The sequence below is a fragment of the Sus scrofa genome, chromosome 7 (genome assembly GCF_000003025.6).
Source record: "Sus scrofa isolate TJ Tabasco breed Duroc chromosome 7, Sscrofa11.1, whole genome shotgun sequence".
NCBI lineage: Eukaryota > Metazoa > Chordata > Mammalia > Artiodactyla > Suidae > Sus > Sus scrofa.
Window position 1 is genome coordinate 68,578,237 of NC_010449.5, and position 17,132 is coordinate 68,595,368.

Genomic DNA, 17,132 nt, shown 5'->3' on the forward strand with positions numbered 1-17,132 from the left:
AATGCATTACTGTTTAACGAAATGCGATTATTCATCATGGCAGTGCATACACATTCACCTTTTTTGGACTATATTAAAACTGAAATGAATAAAAATAGTACATGCATTTTTCTCTTACCTACTTTGGTTGTATTTTTCTTTACAATATTAAATATTTGGAAGAGACTAAGAGGATACAAAAAGTCATTTGTGTGCTATTTGTGACTTATGGGAAATTTTGTAGACTCATTTGACTATTAAATGGCACTTTATAAAGGTTAAGAATATTTTGAGTTCCTTTCGTGGCTCAGCAGAAACAAACCCGACTAGTATCCATGAGAACACGGGTTCAATCCCTGGCACTGCTCAGAGGGTTAAGGATACACTGTCGCCCTGAGCTGTGGTGTAGGTTGCAGACGCAGCTCAGATCTGGCATTGCTGTGGCTGTGGCATACACTAGCAGCTACAGCTCCTATTAGACCCCTAGCCTAGGAACTTGATACGCTGCTGGTGCAGCCCTAAAAAGGACCCCCCCAAAAAAAATTTTTAATTTACAAACTTTAATTGTTAACATCAATATTTAATCATTCTACCTTTTTCATATGTTATTCATGTGCTCTTCTCATATTTCAGAGTAAGTTATTTACTGAAAACCAGTATCTCATTTAATCCATTAAAAACAGTCGATTGGCTGCATAATTGACATTTAGCATGCTTATAAAAGTTGATTTTATCTTTTTTTCTTTTTTGGCCACTCTGTGACATAAGGGATTCCCAGGCCAGGAATCAGATCCAAGCCACAGTTGCATTTATGCCACAGCTGCAGGAATGCCAGATCCTTAACCCACTGTGCCAGGCCAGGGATCAAACCAGTGTCCTGGCACTACAGAGACACCACCAATCCCATTGGCACCACAGCAGGAACTCCTGTATCTTTTAAAAAATCCTTTTACTTTATTCAGTTGTTAATCCTTTATCTTAATTATATTTGTTTCTAAAAATAATTGATAGTAACAATATATAAAGTGTTCATTTCTGCTCTTTAAGTCAATAATAGCTTCCATAGTTACCTCAAAATTTGCTTTTGCTTTTTATAAAAAATTTTAAAGGCATGCATTTTTAAGAGGACTAAGGCCGAGTTTTCATTTATTTAATATTTTTAAGGAGTGGTACTCCCAGCTGAAATTTGTCTATTTATTGGAGAAAAATTCTTGTTACATGAATTAGTCATATTTGCACCTTCATAAAGGGGAGGGGTGGTGGTCAGGGGAGTCACTGACTTCCCATACTCTGTTTTGTCAAGTTTTTATGTAGTGTCAAAGGCAATTTCAGTTCTGCCCCTCTGATAAATAGTTCTTTTGCTCCTTTTACGCGAGATATAAAATTGTTACCTCAAAAATACTTACTAGAGTGTAAATGATATTCCAATCAGTTAACACCTTTTCCAGGTCAACTGGTTTTAAACCATTTCAGATAGGATTAGTGTATGTGTTAAGGGAGATAAGAGTGTACAGGTGGATGAAGGAAAGGAGCGGTCCCATCTTCAGAAAAGATAGGACAGAATGACAGAGCACCTCTACCTGAGGGGAGGGTTCTTGGTGAGGTAATGATGTTACATTAAGGGAGTTTTTGAGCACTTTTCTTAGGAACCAACTTCACAAGCATGTTTAAAACTTATATTGGTACAAAACAGTTTTGCTGAACCAAGTTATCAAAAGCATTTCTACTGTTTAACCTGGTACTGGCTGTGTGTAAGGCCTAGAATAGGCATTCAATAAGTAATTGAAAGAAAAAAGTTTTATTGCATAATTTTAAGAAAAAAATTCAGATTGGTCTTTCCACATGAAGTTAATGTAGAGATTTTACCATGTTCTAGGGAGAGACACTTGGAATAATGACACCTTAGAATAATAGTCATTAGCAGTTTTATTGCTTAAGTAGTCAAAGTACAATATTCTTTCCTGCAGTTCTGCTATTTGAAAGATGTGTCTTTAAAGCTAAATGTTTGTAAGTGGTAAAAACTTATCAACTTAACTTTTTTTCAATACATGGATGACTTTTAGAGTGGGAGCCAAATACATCAATACACATATAAAATTAAGGATATAAATAGAAAAATACCAGGTAATCCAGCTATCTCATTTGGTGTGATATTGTAAGTTACTATGAAAATATACTACAAAAAAGGCTTGATACCTAAATCCCTTCCACTTCATCTGTAATTGTAACTTTTTAGTTTATTAGGTAACATCTATATTGTTGATTAAAGACATCTACTTGAGTCAAAATATATTTGAACTAAGTTAAAGAGCTGTTTTCTACTTGTTTCTCTCTTATTTCCCTTATATATATAGTATAGAATTAGAGAAGGGATGTTGATTATGGTCTAAATATCAGGCTCTTTTATTAAGCTATAGAATTTGCATATGTATACATTTAATATGCATGTTAAAATAGAACTCAAAGTTTTAATCTATGACATCTTCATAGTTTCTAAGGGTCGTGATGAAGTCTCAGTAGAGTGTTTTGAACAGTTGAGTCTAAATTGTCATTAGAAGGTAGCTTCAAATGAATGCTTATTTGCTTACATTTTGGGCATCTTTAATGTAATATTTTGTATCCGATCTTAGTATGCTGTATAGTATTTCAGTATTTCTAGAATACAACTTATACATTATATCCCCTTGCACTTTTTCTTTCAGTTGTGAAAACTGTCACCATTATTGCTGAGATTCTAAGAAATCTCTACAGATGCCTCTGATGACATCGGAAACAATTGGTTCTAATCCTGTGAACTCTCTTGTGAAGAAAGCATGCGACTCCTTCGGTTTAGAGGCCATGTCTTTCAGGTCATCCAGAGGTGCCCAAGCCACACCAACAGAGAAGATGGTGATACCTACAATGGAAGTATTAAGTAAATTAAAACCAAGTTTCGGCTTATGTATATATATAAATTACATATATATTTTTTCATACATTAGCACATTGTTGCAGACAAAACTGTCTTGTGATGCCTGAAGAACTAAATTCCCTGTATCAAATAGGTAGATTTTGACAATCATTGTGATAAGAGTGGCTCAACCATTTGGCCAAAATCAGAAGTTTTGCCGTAAGTATATTTTACCACTTTAACAGATAAGTCATACCGTTGCCGAAAGAAAAAAATTATCCAATAAAGTTCACTATCCATTCATGATAGTCCACAGTAGGCTAGAAGTAGAAGGGAACTTCCTTAACCTGATAATAATAACCTAAAAACAAACAAGAACAAACCCTATAGCAAACATACTTAGTGAAATGATGAAAACTTCCCCTCCGAATATGGCATGAGAAAGGACTGCCTGTTACCATCTCAGTTAATTATTACGCTGGAGTCATAGCCAGTATAATAGACTGAGAAACGATGACATAAAAGACAGGATATATAAATGATCAAAGTTTTCTCAGACTGTTGCACTGTCTGGGGAATGGGGACCAGTCCTCTATGAATGATAACTTCCATTTTAGTCTTTGTTAACATTGGCAAACTGGCCAAGAGTCAGTAATTATCAGTCTTTAATCCCAAAGCAAAAGTCTTGTAATTAAAAACAGCCAAAGAGAAATGTCTATGAAGCTGGATTGACTTAGTCCACTTACACTGAAGCATCCATCTGCATTCCTTGAGCTACTAGAAGGCTTCTACTCCAACTATATGTTTTTTCAAATTTTAGTCGAAATAATAGTTGAATTAGTTGAAATCAAAGTATAGTTGATTTACAGTGTTGTACCAATTTCATTTCTGCTGTACAGCAAAGATTTTATATATATATATATATGATATTCTTTTCTCATTATCTTCCATCATATTCTATCCATCTGCTAAACCATTACTTCTACAATTGGGATTGAGGTGACTGAGCTAATGTAATGATTACCTAATCAAAATCAAAAAAAAACAGTTGGGTTGTATAGACCACCATCTATCTATGGATGAAACTTTGGATGAAATCTCCCAAAGTTTTGAGAGTTCTGAAATAGTTATTCCTCGCCTATCCAAAGCTTCTCCTTCTAGTGGTATACAGTGCCCAGAGTTGCCAAGAAGTTATAACTAAACATAAATTATCAATGCAGCAGATTTAGATGATATAAAAGCTATTTGAAACAATTTCTGATTTATCAACACCAGCCAGTCCTCTCCTCTGCTTGGCAATAAGTCCAAAAATTTCTCCTCTTAATTTTCTCACTTTTAATACTGCATCCAAGCTCAGATTGTATGGCTCAGGGCCAAAATGTAATTACAGTTAAAATAAACAGCTGTGACCTAGCCCCAAATGTCTATCCTTTTTTCAGGCTTTAGTTAACTTTCACTTCACTAACACTAAAGGATAACTTTCATGAAGTAGTGTGGCCCAACCTCCTGAAGTTCAATTAATCACATAAGGAAAATATGGTTGAACTTATTTATTTAGTTCACTTTACTTAGCCTGAATCCAATCCTGTTAACCATAAACTCAGTAAGCTACACTTTTAAGGAATATGATAGCAAACAGGTCTTCAACATAGTTGCTGAAGAATACATTAAGCCAGATGTATAAAAATAAGCCAATGTACAGTTTGAGTTGCATTTATCCATTCTGTCCTACTTAATAAAAAAAATATTCCATCTCTCTATCAAAGTACATAAATGCATTAGCAAAGGTACTAATAAATGTAAGAAAGGAAAGGACATTAGGGATTAAATAGGGAAGAGGAAGTACTGAAGAATATAGAAAAATGAAAGGCTGGCTGTTTGTTTATTATCCCCTCTGAAGTTAGCATTTTTGTTTTTGAAATATTGCTGGACTCCCAATCATTCAGTTTTATTCCAGGAAGGGGAACCTTAGTTTTTTGTTGACCTGTTTGATCTCAGTAACACACATGCTGATGTCTTTAGGAACTAGTGGCCTTTGCAAAAGTAATATTAAGGTAAGGGGTAAGAGAAAGAAAACCTTGGAGTTCCATTGAGGCTCAGTGAGTTAAGAACCCAACATAGTGTCTGTAAGGATATGGGTTCAATCCCTGGCCTTGCTCAGAGGTTCGGGATCCCATGTTGCCACAAGCTGCAGCATAGGTCACAAACGCTGTCAGGATCTGGTGCTGCTGTGGCTGTGGGGTAGGCCCCAGCTGTAGCTCCGATTCAACCCCTAGCCTGGGAACCTCCATATGCCACAAGTGTGGCTGGAAAAAGGAAAAGAAAAGAAAGCCTTTTTATATATACCCTTTTATAACAGTGTCTCATTATGTCAAAGGAAAAGAAAGACACTAAAAAGGAAATCTAAATGGAATAGGATTAAGGTCTTTATTGGTGATCTTAGAAAACTCATGCCAGAATGAAAACTACTTTTAAAAAGTCAAGATGAATATCAAATAGGTTCATATTAAGTTATGATTAACTTGTGACTTGGGGGATATATATTCCAAGTTGAGCCAAACATGAACACTTCCTTGACACATGACATGGTTCTCATAACCAAAAATACAGTGATTAATAGGAGTATGGATTCAGCCAGACTGGCCTAGGTTTTAATACTGGCCTTACCACTTACTAGATGTATGGTTTTGCGGAAGTTTATTTCCTTACCTGTAGAATGAGATTAGTAGGGCTGCTTTGACAAGTAAATCAGTTAATAATGGGTAAAGCTCTTAGAACAATGACTGCCACTCCGCGGTATTTACGCCATTGACATAAAGTTTATATTTACTCCTAAAATTCACTGAACCCCTCCTCAGTTCCCTCCCCAGACTAAAGACAAGGATCTTACCTGCATCATGTGCAGCAGCAGCAGGCCCTCGAACATCATCGTAGGACTGACCATCTGTGACAATCACCAGGAAGTTCTTGTTGGGGCTTTCCCTCACAGGACCAAACACATTTCTAACAGTAAAGGAGATGGCATCACCAGTAGCTGTCCCACCACTCATATAACGGATGTTCCTGATAACGGCTAGGACATTCTCTTTAGTGCTATAGTCAGTGAAACTGAATTCTGTGCGCTGATCATAGGTAAACTGTACAGCAGCTATCTTGGCACCAATGTCTGAGATTTCAAAAGTCTTAGCTATGTTAGAAACAAATTCAAGCATGAGACGGAAATTACTGTCTCCAACACTACTGGAGCCATCAATTAGAAAAGCAATGTTCACTGAGTTGTAACAGGTCTTGCTGCACATCATTTGTTCGTGAGTGCAGAGCTTCTGTACCAGAGGCTTTACATATTTTGTGGTGCCAAACCAGTTGGGCATGTGGTATGAGAAGAAGCCATTATTCCGACAGACAGCCTAATGAGGGAGACACATAAAAGACACCCAAATGAATCAAAGTTGTCAATGTTATGAAAACATTAAATCTTGAATGTTCAAGTTTGTCCAGATATGGGCCAATCAGCCCTACACCATGAGGTCCAAAATTGAATCACTGCCATAATAGAAGACACCTCTCTCCTCCTTACCTTGTCAACAAATGCAACATCCTGAACCATCCCCAGTTCCTCGGGGATGGGCTTAGCCACAGAAACTATAAATACATTGACACCAAACTCTCTGGCCACAATGCCTGCTTCCTCAATGTCATCAGAAGGCCAGCCATCAATAAATACCACCACCACTTTGGGAATCCCTTTTCTCACTCCAGTCTCTGCTGTGAAGAATTTCTGGGCAGTATGCTTCAAGGCTTTTCCTAGGTTTGAAAAAGAAGCAAACTGGAACAGCACCACACCCAAATGACATTTCTATTTCCCTGTACCAACTCGATGCCTCTGGGTTTAAGAATTTAACTTATATAGAATTCAGTTCTTTAACAGATGCATCATATGGGAAAGTTTAATTACCCATCAGGCCTATTTTTTGTCTTTACAACCCACATTCCTCCCCCCACCACCTCCCAGAAGCCTCACATTTCCTTCTCTTTACATCAGTCACCAGTCAGAAACAGAAAACTGACTCCCACTTCTGTTCTTGTGCTCTCTATCTAGGCCCTTAATGACTGATTGGTATCTCTAAGGACTCAGAACAACAAGTCTCCCTTTGGAAATTCTAAAGTCCTACTCTAGTTCATTCTGCCACATCTGCATTCATTAGGTGAGTTTGTTGATCTTTGCTTTTAAACATTCGAAACATATACTTCTCTGAAGTGACATCTCCCCTATCCAATATGAAGATCATAAGTCACAATGTTTTATATTGTTTAAAAATAAGCAACTACCAATAAACCCTTTGGTACATTTTCCATTATAAATCAAATATCTCAGATGATCAAGTGCAGATCTAAACAAGATCAGTGCCAGGAGGAAGAGTTTCACATCTGCTTACATAAAACAGCATAATACTATCTTACATAACCCTCTCTGTGTTACATCTCAGGGCAAAAGTCTACTTACCTGTATTGGAATTACCCCCTCTGAAACCTACTTCCTTTATGGCAAACAAAACATCTTTGGCTGATGTAAAGTTTTTCAAGTAAAATTCTATTTTGGGATGTTCACTAAGGAAAAAAAAAGAAAAAATATTATCCATCAAGAATTGGAAAGGTAAAACAAGCAAGCAACATTATATAAGTCTTTAAATTGGCCAATGCCTAAGTTTGTTTCTTAATCACACAGCTTACAGCCAACTAAGCCAACTAAGGTATTGCATTCTTACTTGAATTTTCAGGGATATTTCAGAAATGTAACAAAAGCAATTGCTACCTTGAGGGTTTATTCTAGGCAATATGCTATATACATACATGTATATTATACCAAGTGTATAATCTCAATTCATCATAATTCTACAGGGTAGAAATTATTACCCCTATTATTTATATAAATGAAGAAACAGAAGCCCAGAACATTTAGGTAATTTGCTCAACAGAACGCAACCACTTTTTTTTTTTTTTTTTTTTTTTTTTTTTTTTTTGGTCTCTGCCATTTCTTGGGCTGCTCCCATGGCATATGGAGGTTCCCAGGCTAGGGGTTGAGTCGGAGCTGTAGTCACCAGCCTATGCCAGAGCCACAGCAACGCGGGATCCGAGCCGCGTCTGCAACCTACACCACAGCTCACGGCAACACCGGATCCTTAACCCACTGAGCAAGGGCAGGGATGGAACCTGCAACCTCATGGTTCCTAGTTGGATTCGTTAACCACTGCGCCATGACGGGAACTCCCATAACCACATTTTAAATTCAGGTTTATCTGGCTCCTAAACTATATGAGGCATCTAAAACCAGGCTTGGCTCAAAGCACTGGGCTTAATGGAAATCTGCAGAGTTGGGTACCAGATTGTTGGAAGGTGGCTGGATACGAGGCTAGGTCTGCTCCAGTGGGGGACCTTGGAAACCCTGGATAGTCTAGGTCTATTAACCCAGGTCTCTGGTCAGAAGAGACAACGTCAGCGACACTAAGGACAACTTTTTTTTTTTCTTTTTTGGCCGCACCTGCAGCACCTACAAATTCCCAGGCCAGGGATCAAACCCAAGCCACAGCAGTGACAACACCAAATCTTTAACCACTAAGCCACCAGGGAACTCCGAGGCCAACACTTTTAAAACAAGAAAATTTACGAGCAAACAAATTATATAGTGTTACAATACTGAATCCTTCAAGTCTCCTCCCATTTTAACAAGATTGATACCTGGCTTGAACAAGACCCACGTGAGGTCCTTCTGTTCCAATTCCCAACATTAGAGCCACTTTGCCAACAAAATTCTTCTGTAGATTAAATCGGCGTTGCCCGATATTAAAACTTCCATCAATCAGAAATGCAATATCTGCTTTACAGTCTGTGAACAGCCAAACAAGTCTTTCCATTAGCAGTTTCAAGAGGAGGGAGAGAGAGAAAATGTTATAATCCCAAATGGATATCCGGACTCTTACCCTTATTGCCAGTTTTCTTCTCTGGTGTTTTCTTTAGTCGTTTACCTGAAACAAAAGAAGCATTTGGCATTAGCAAAAGGGAGATAGTTCCAAAGGAAGAAACCCACATGGGGAATAGCTAATGGTAAGGAATGTCATTCTTGAAAAGACTTCTTGAAAAAAATTAATTTCTTCATTATTTTCTGGACTGGGGAAGCAATGCCCCAACAAGTAAACAAGTCAGGGCTATAGTAGACCTACATATTTAATGCACCTCCAATTCAGGACTTCGAAATTCCAAACCCAGAGTTGAGGCAGGATTGGAAACTCAGATTCTCACTGGAATGTTCTTAATTTCTTTACTTTAAAATTGCCAGTCTTGGAGTTCTGGTCGTGGTTCAGTGGGTTAAGAACCTAATATAATGTCTGTGAGGATGTGGGTTCGATCTCTGGCCCTGCTTAGTGGGTTAAGTATCTGCAAGCTGTGGTGTAGCTTGGCAGCTGCAGCTCCGATTAAACCCCTAGCTCAGGAACTTCCACATGTTGCAGGTGAGGGCTTAAAAAAAAAAAAAAATTGCCAATCTTAGAAAAGGGGATCCCTGGCTACTTCTAAAATAGACACACACTAATTCCTTTTGTTCATATGACAAATCGAACCAGGAAGTTCATGGCGTTTTTACTTAAACCAGTTTCTAGGCATGGTTTATCAAGTCAAAGAGAAATGGTAGGACCTCAAGAAAATGCTTGGTAGCAGAGTTTATAACTGAAAAGAAGGATAAGGAATTTGAAATATAAAATTGAATGTTTCCCTTTGTAATACACCAGTAAAGTTATTTGCTTTGTGTTTTGTTTTGGTTTGGTTTTTGGCCACACCTGCAGCATATGAAAGTTCCCAGGCCAGGGATGAATCCGAGCTGCTTCTGCAACCTGTCCACAGGTACCACAGCTGTAGCAACAGCAACGCTGGACTCTTAACTCACTGCTGAGGCTGGGGATCCAACCCTCCATTCAGCAGTGACCTGAACCACTGCAGAGACAATGAGGGATCCTTAACCCACTGTACTAGAGCAGGAACTGCATTCTCTTTGTGTTTAACATCAATATTTTAAAAAACAAAATGTTTTGTGTTTAACATCGGTATTTTGGTTTTATTCATTTATTTGAAAATTGTTGCTTTTATATATTTTTTTCTTTTTTGGCCGCCCTGAGGCATATGGAATTCCTTGGCCAGGCATCAGATCTGAGCTGCAGCTGCAACCTATGCCACAGCTGTAGCAATGTGGGATCCTTAACCCAGTGTGCCAGGTGGGGTACTGAACCTGTGACTCAGTGCTCCAGAGATGCCAATGATCCCTTTTGGTCCACAACGGGAATTTCTCATCAGCATTTTTAAAAAGGAGCAGCTCCAGTTGCTACAGAAGTAAGGGTTCTATCTCTGGCCTAGTGAGCAGCGGGTTAAGGATCCGGTGTTGCTGCAGCTGCAGTGTAGGTCACAGCTGTGACTTGGATTCAATCCCTGGCCTAGGAACTTCCATATTCCACAGGTGGGGCCATAAAATAAAAAGATAAATAAATAAATAGGAAGGCTTCTATCAGTAACATGTATAACGTCCTAACCTGTGCCAGGCAGCTAGGAGATAGGCTCCATATTTCATACCTGTTGCTGGACGTGCTGTGGACACTGCTTGTCCTGTGGCTTCTTGTGTACCACTTTTGCCTTCTGTTAAAATAAAGAGAAGACTATTTTTTCCTCTTCCTTCTTTACCATAAAAGCATAACGAATCTAATTTAGGGTTCTACAGGATGATAAATATAACAGAGTGATGGCAATTGCAGGAGTAAATTGCTGCATGCTAGTTTCAAAGAACCAAAATGGATTCCTATTTATTATACATTTTTAAAAGATCATGAAAAAATGAATTCACATTCATTCACTCATTTTTTGATTTAGAATTACTTGATAAATGCCAGGACATTCCGAGTGTGGGCAATTCACGTTTCTACTGCGGTCCTCTGATAGGAAGATTATTCTTCCCCACCCCATTTACCCAAGTTTGGCTTGAGTGTTCTTAACCCTTGAGATCCCCTGACAGTAACTCAGAATTAACGCCTCTAGTCTTGACAGGTTTTTCCATCAGAGTCAAAGAGGCTGAGCTGAGAAAAGCAGAAAAGTTTTTTTGAGTTCAGGAGACAACGTTTATACAAAAGTAAGAACAATTTAATTACACCTACTTGTCACTGTGAAAGAAGCAGACCATCTGGAAAGTGTCTGCGACTGTATGCCATTGGCAACTACTGAGGAATAGTTTTCTCGACCTGGTAGGCTATAGATTCGCACAGGTCCCCCTGAATTGCTGATTACTCCCCTGAAATGCAAGAATTACAGCTGAGATTCCATCTACACTTAATCAAGGGCATCTGGACTGACTCATATTGTCATGTTACATCTATACTCTGATTAATCAAGAAAACAGTTCAGCAGGGAAGCCATCTAAGGATGCTGCCAACCTTTTCAAAAACTTGCTTACACAGGTACAAAATCTGCCCAGGGAAATGAATTTGTACTTTCAAGCTTCTTAAGTGTTAATAAAGACACATTTACAATATCCTGTTCCCTACAGCTCATGCAGCTCAGAGGATCAAAGTTAAAAAGCACCAGATAATTTTCTTAGTTTTCTAAAATATCTTAACTATATGTCATCTGACTTTTTTTTGGGGGGGGGGTCTTTTTAGGGCCACACCTGCACCTGTGGCATGTGGAAGTTCCCAGGCTATTGCTTGAATCAGAGCTGCAGCTGCTACACTACAGCCACAGCAATTCAGGACCCAACCTGCATCTGTGACCTACACCACAGCTCACAGCACTGAGTAAGGCCAGGGATCAAACCTGCATCTACATGGATACCAGTGGGTTTGTAATGGGAGCTGAGCCACAATGGGAACTCCATTTTTTTTTTTTTTTTTTTTTTAAGTGTCACACGCGCCATTCTCTTGCAAGACAGCAGTGGTGATGAATATGACCTCTGGAGGCAGACCTGGGCTTCCAGTCCCAGCTTTGGCACTTGCTAACAATGGTGGTTTTAGGCAAGACACTTGAAAACTCTCTGAATTTAGTTTCCTTATCTGTAAAATGGGGTAAAACTGTACTTTGTACAGCTGTAGACTTGTCATGGAAGTTAAAATAAAGGCTGTGATATAGTAAAAACTCAGTAATACATACAGTACATGATTAGGAATGTTTTAGAACCACAGGAATCTACCTATCAGGAAATAATGCAATTTGCCTTTAGTCAGAAAGCTTCCCTCATGTATTTGGTGATTCAAGGATATCCAGGAAAACCTTAAAAATGTATCCATCTTCTATGGCCGAAATTGGCACCAAATGAAGAAAAGGTGGGAGGGGGTGTCGAGATGGCTAAAGAGGGAAAGGAAATAATTACACTTGCACTTCTCTCCCTTTGGCATGTGTGGGCTTACCTGTGGACAGCAGCACCACATACGCTTGATACAGAAGCATATACTATGTTCCCAAACACAGAGAATTCCTCCAGGAGGCAGCCCCCTGGGCAGAGGACATCTGCTTGTTCTTTCCTGATGTCCAGGCCTCTGGTAAAGCATGTGATAGGGATGGGAACTGAAGAGAAAGGAGACAATGTAATAACTGTTCTTAGGACTTTTAGGGAGAATGGTAAGGGGGAACTAGAATATGAAATTTTACTTCCTTAATCTCTACACGTCTTGATAAGAATATTAATTTACGTACCATTCCACACCATTCCAGATTTTAACAAGCCAAAAATCAGTTTTCTAATTTAACCTAGTCCTTAGACACTATAAAGTCTAATGGGAGAATTTGCTCAGTTCTTAACAGTTTGGAAATACATAATTAGAAATATATCAGAACTAGAAAATACCATTAGTCATTGACCATTTATTAATTCATTCTAGAAATAGAGGAATCTCAACTCTGATTACAACTGTGTACATAGTTGCCTGAGGTGAAGATATTAAATCTGAGTTGAACCTCGAAGGAACATTTTCATAGGCACATGCACAAACTTTGTCACCCTTTGCTTCTGAGGACCATTTATATCAGTTTTCTTTCAAATGTGATGCCTCAAAGTTGTATTTTAATTTAAGCAAACCAATAAAAAGATGATTCACTTTACGGAACATCATTTAGCTCACTCATTTTACAGATGAAATAATTAAAGTCATGGGATTATTTTGCCCAAGGTCATACAGCCCAAGGAAAATCTTGCAGCTCCTGCAGGACAGGAAACACTGAAGTCAGTCCCTTCAGAATGGAGCATTTTTATCTCAATTGGACCTGTTTATTTCTGCTCCAGATCTGTTCAGAGAGATATATCAGGCAGTGAATGCATTTTTAGAAAGCACTGTTAATACTCTCAAGTTTTACGTAGTCAACACGACTAGTAATCATAGTTTTTATTATCAAAGATGTTAGAGACAAGCCCTTGGCAACATGTAAGAAGGTAACTTAATACAACACATTAATTCATCAATTTACTGTGAATATTAAATTGAGGATAATTTCCAGTATTTTCCAAACACTGGAAATTGTGATTATCCAAACCTTTTTGAAACAGATGTCAATAATTAAATTTTTTTCCCAAGATAGATTAATGCTGTCTGGTCATATTGCCCAATTGACCAGAGCCTGCCTTTAACAAGGACCGCCTTCTTAAGAGCCCTCTGTGTTGTGCTGTTCCCTGGAATGTACATGTCCATGGAAGGGAAGGCAGGATGCCAGGTAAAATGCTGATTCCCTAGTTCTGAAACACTTAAGGTTGCTGGGCAAGTTAAAATCCGTACCAAGAACAGTAGCCTCATACCTGAGTTTCATACCTTTTAGCAAACAGCCTTAATCCTTCCTCCCATTTTCGGAGGCATCAGAGGGTCTCCCTTTAGCTGCCAACACGGAGTTTAGTGTGGGTGTGGGTGTGGGTGGTGGTGCTGCTGAATATAGCTTTGTGCAATACTTACCTTCATTTCTCCTTTCAAGGAAAATAAAGGATTGATTTTGAAAAAGTTTGCTTTTTATATTATAGAAAACACACCGAACCACACACCCATACTCGAACTTCTATATATGGAACAAAGTCTTTTTAGACTCTCTCGAACATGTAATGGGTACATAAGTACTGTCTTTTATTTTTTTTAATGCTCCTTTTTTTTTTTATAGGGGTCATTCTTGGGAACACAGCGAGAGGGTCAAACAGGATAGAACACCTTCAAAACCTCCCTCTCTGTCGCCTCTGACAATGTCAAGTCTTCTCCCTGACCCCAAACTCCGCGGAAACTCCTGGGGCTAGTGTGCCGCTCCGTGGAGCTCAAGAAACACAACCGGCCTTGACTTTCCGCTGCCGCTGCTTGGCTGGCTGGAGAAGAGATGGGGGGGGGGGGCGGGGAAGCTCCAGGGATGTGGGTGTGGACTTGGGTGGGGGCGGCTTCCTTCTGCGCACCTTGGTAAGAATATCCCCTAGGACCCCAGGAGCCCACTAGCAAGGGAGAAATGGATAAGCTGGAGTAGATGGGCTGTAGGTATGAATGGGGTGCGCCAGGCAGCTCCAACCTTCACACCCTGCAGCTCTGGCCCCAGGTCAAGGGTCTGAGCACATTTTCCCGAGCTGACCGGCAGCCTCTCCCACCACTCGGACCGAACTCTGCTCCCCACCCGGGAACCCGCAACTCACCGGCTCCCTCGCTGCCCGCGGGCTCTGGCAGCAGTAGCAGAAGACAGACACCTGTGAAGAGAGGACAGCGCAAGGGCTGGCTCGAGCCTTCACGGTGCTTGAGGCCAGGGAAAGGGGGCGGTGAGGGGCGCGTACCCACCGAGGCAGAGAACCGGGATCCAGGCTGCAGACATGGTAGTCAAGGAGCTGCTCGGACCTGGGAAAAAAAGAGAATGCGAGGAAGGCTCCGCGGGAACGGAGAAACCACCTCAGCCGACCCTCCCGCCCGCCTCTCAGGAATCGCGCACCCCTCGGAAACCTAGGCGAGGCAGAGGAGAGGAGGCAGCTGCCCCGGAGCTCGCGCCTCTCTCAATCCAGCTGCAAATCGAGCCAAACCCAGAGTCGATGTGCAACCCCGGACCAGATGGAGGATACACTATCAAGACAGACAAGCTGGGAGAGACAAAGGGGAGAAACGAATAAGCAGGCGTCAGGGACCCGAACGCCCACGCCGGACGCCCAGGGCTCTGCACCTGAGTCGGATCCGCCCGGCTTCGCCCGAGTGCTGAAAGCCCGGCTCCGACCGCCGCTATCTATAAAGGCTGGGCCGCGCGCATGAGCACTGTGCGGGGGGCGCGCGGGGAGGGGGCTGGGAGCCGGTCTCCCGGGGCCGGGCGGCGGCTGTCCAGCTCCGCCCTCACCCCACTCCCCGCCCCGGGGTGAGGAGGCGCCACCCCCGCGGTGCGGGGCTCGGCCACCTGGACGCCGCGTCTATCCCCGGGGAAAGCGTGAAGGCTGGGGACAGAGGCCCGGGGACCTCGCTAGACCGGGGGTCAGGGGCTTCGGGACAAGCGTGCGACGGCAGCGGAGCGGCGCCTAGGGCTGCGCGCGGCGAGACCTGAGCTCCTGGCACTGAGCGGGAAGGCTGGACCTCGCTCCGGCAGGGAGGTTGCCCGACGTGCGGCGACCGCTCCTGGCCGCCGGAGGGAGCCGGCCTCACCTGGGCTGGGGTGTGGTGGTTCCCCACGCACAATCCTCGCGGCAGAAGCTGCAGCCTTCGCCACGAACCCCGGCTCTGCCGGCGGCCGAGGGAATGCGGGTCCGCCGCTGTGCAGAGGCCTTGGGCCCCCGGAGAGCTTCCAGGTACACGCGGCCTCGGAACAAACTTCCCAACTTCGTGCTCCCGTTGAAACAAAGTTCCTACTTCTAAATTCAAGCCAACCTGGGTTTGATAAACGCGTGCCCTGTGTTTGTGAGAAACCCTGTCAAAGGGTTATTCTTTGGACCTTAGAGATCCAGCTGCTGACTTGGTTTGTGCTGGAGTCGCATTTTCCCCGGCGGCTCCATTTACTGTCATGGGTAGGGCCATGCTTGGGGAGTGGCGCGGACCGTTCGTGACATTTGCCTTTTCTTCTCTAGATCAGGGAGGATTTAGGTTTGATTGCCTTTCCAAATTCCCAGACCTGGTTATCTGTTGTGATTGCACAAATCTCAAATTTGGTAATGTGCGCTCCCACTCCTCTCTCATCCTGGCAACTTTTTACATGTGGAAGTGGAAGAATGAGCAGAATTCACGGGGAGTATGAGTGACAGACAAATGATGTGCACGGCAGCTGAGGAACCACCTCCAGACCCAGGAGAGGTGGCACGATATCGTTAAAAAAACAAAAAACAGTTATATTTAGTCCAAAGAATAGGGTTTTATTTAGGTCTAAAAAATAACCAATAATTTATGATCCATAAAATCCATCCCTTTTATGTGATTTTCATGATTTTTAGTAAGTTTACAGAGTTATACAACCAGCACCACAATCCAATTTTAGAACACTTCCAACTCCCTCCAAAAGCATACCTTCTAGCTGTTGGCAGCCAGTTCCCTCTCTCACCCTTACCCCAGGCAACACCAATGTACTTCCTGTCTTTAAAGATTTGCCCTTTATGGATTTTTCATGTAAATGGAATGATACAATATATGGCTTCTTTTACTGCGTATAATGTTTTTGGATTTCATTCATGTTGTAGCATGTACAAGTACTTCCTTTTTATTGCTGATTAGATTCTCACATGTTTTATGTTATCAAGCAAACATACTACCACCACTTGGAAGCCAGATGTTGTAGTGGTCTTACAACTATCCTTTCCATCTGAAATGGGTCATTATTGCACCAGGCATCTAGGGAATGTTGATTTCATTCATTTTACTATCTGAAAGTCTTTTTGAGAGAGAGACTAAATAACGCTTGTGGATTAGGAGGTTTTTGCTTCTTACTTTCATGGCTGCCTTAAAGAGTCAATCCATCCCATGGTATAAAGAGTAACTCTTACCAACCCAGTAATCCAGCTACCACCCCTAATATTTTCCTTGGGAGAAATTTTAAGCCTTCAGGACAATTAAAGCTGTGTTTTTTGTTATTGTTTATTGAGTGTCAGTCCTCAGTCAGGTTTGGATAATCTCCTCCACTTAGACTGGGCAAATTGTCATGATGCTATATAATTAGGGAGAGTTCACATCCTGGAAACAGGCTACCACTCCACACTCAGCAGGCAGGTGCCCAAACGGCTAAAGTGTGCATGTTACACAGATCTCTCACCGGACGCAGCCGTCCTGTG

The 17,132-nt window shown here is 41.4% G+C and overlaps 1 protein-coding gene across 3 annotated transcripts; it reads right to left on the minus strand.

The window, feature by feature from the left end:
• On the minus strand, nucleotides 1,888–16,906 carry COCH (cochlin). 3 transcript variants are annotated; one of them, XM_021099898.1, is made up of 13 exons: nucleotides 15,056–16,906; nucleotides 14,842–14,975; nucleotides 14,683–14,739; nucleotides 14,544–14,594; nucleotides 12,304–12,460; nucleotides 11,059–11,192; nucleotides 10,484–10,546; nucleotides 8,848–8,892; nucleotides 8,606–8,753; nucleotides 7,374–7,477; nucleotides 6,447–6,673; nucleotides 5,760–6,276; nucleotides 1,888–2,875 (listed from the first exon to the last, which is right to left on the minus strand). In XM_021099898.1, the coding sequence occupies exons 3-13, from the start codon at nucleotides 14,714–14,716 to the stop codon at nucleotides 2,700–2,702; spliced, it is 1,656 nt and encodes a 551-aa protein (XP_020955557.1). In that variant the 5' UTR covers nucleotides 14,717–14,739; nucleotides 14,842–14,975; nucleotides 15,056–16,906; the 3' UTR covers nucleotides 1,888–2,699. The 3 variants fall into 3 exon arrangements, with proteins under 3 accessions (XP_020955557.1, XP_020955556.1, XP_020955555.1); XM_021099897.1 differs by having other exon boundaries at nucleotides 14,831–14,975; XM_021099896.1 differs by lacking the exon at nucleotides 14,842–14,975 and having other exon boundaries at nucleotides 15,056–16,903.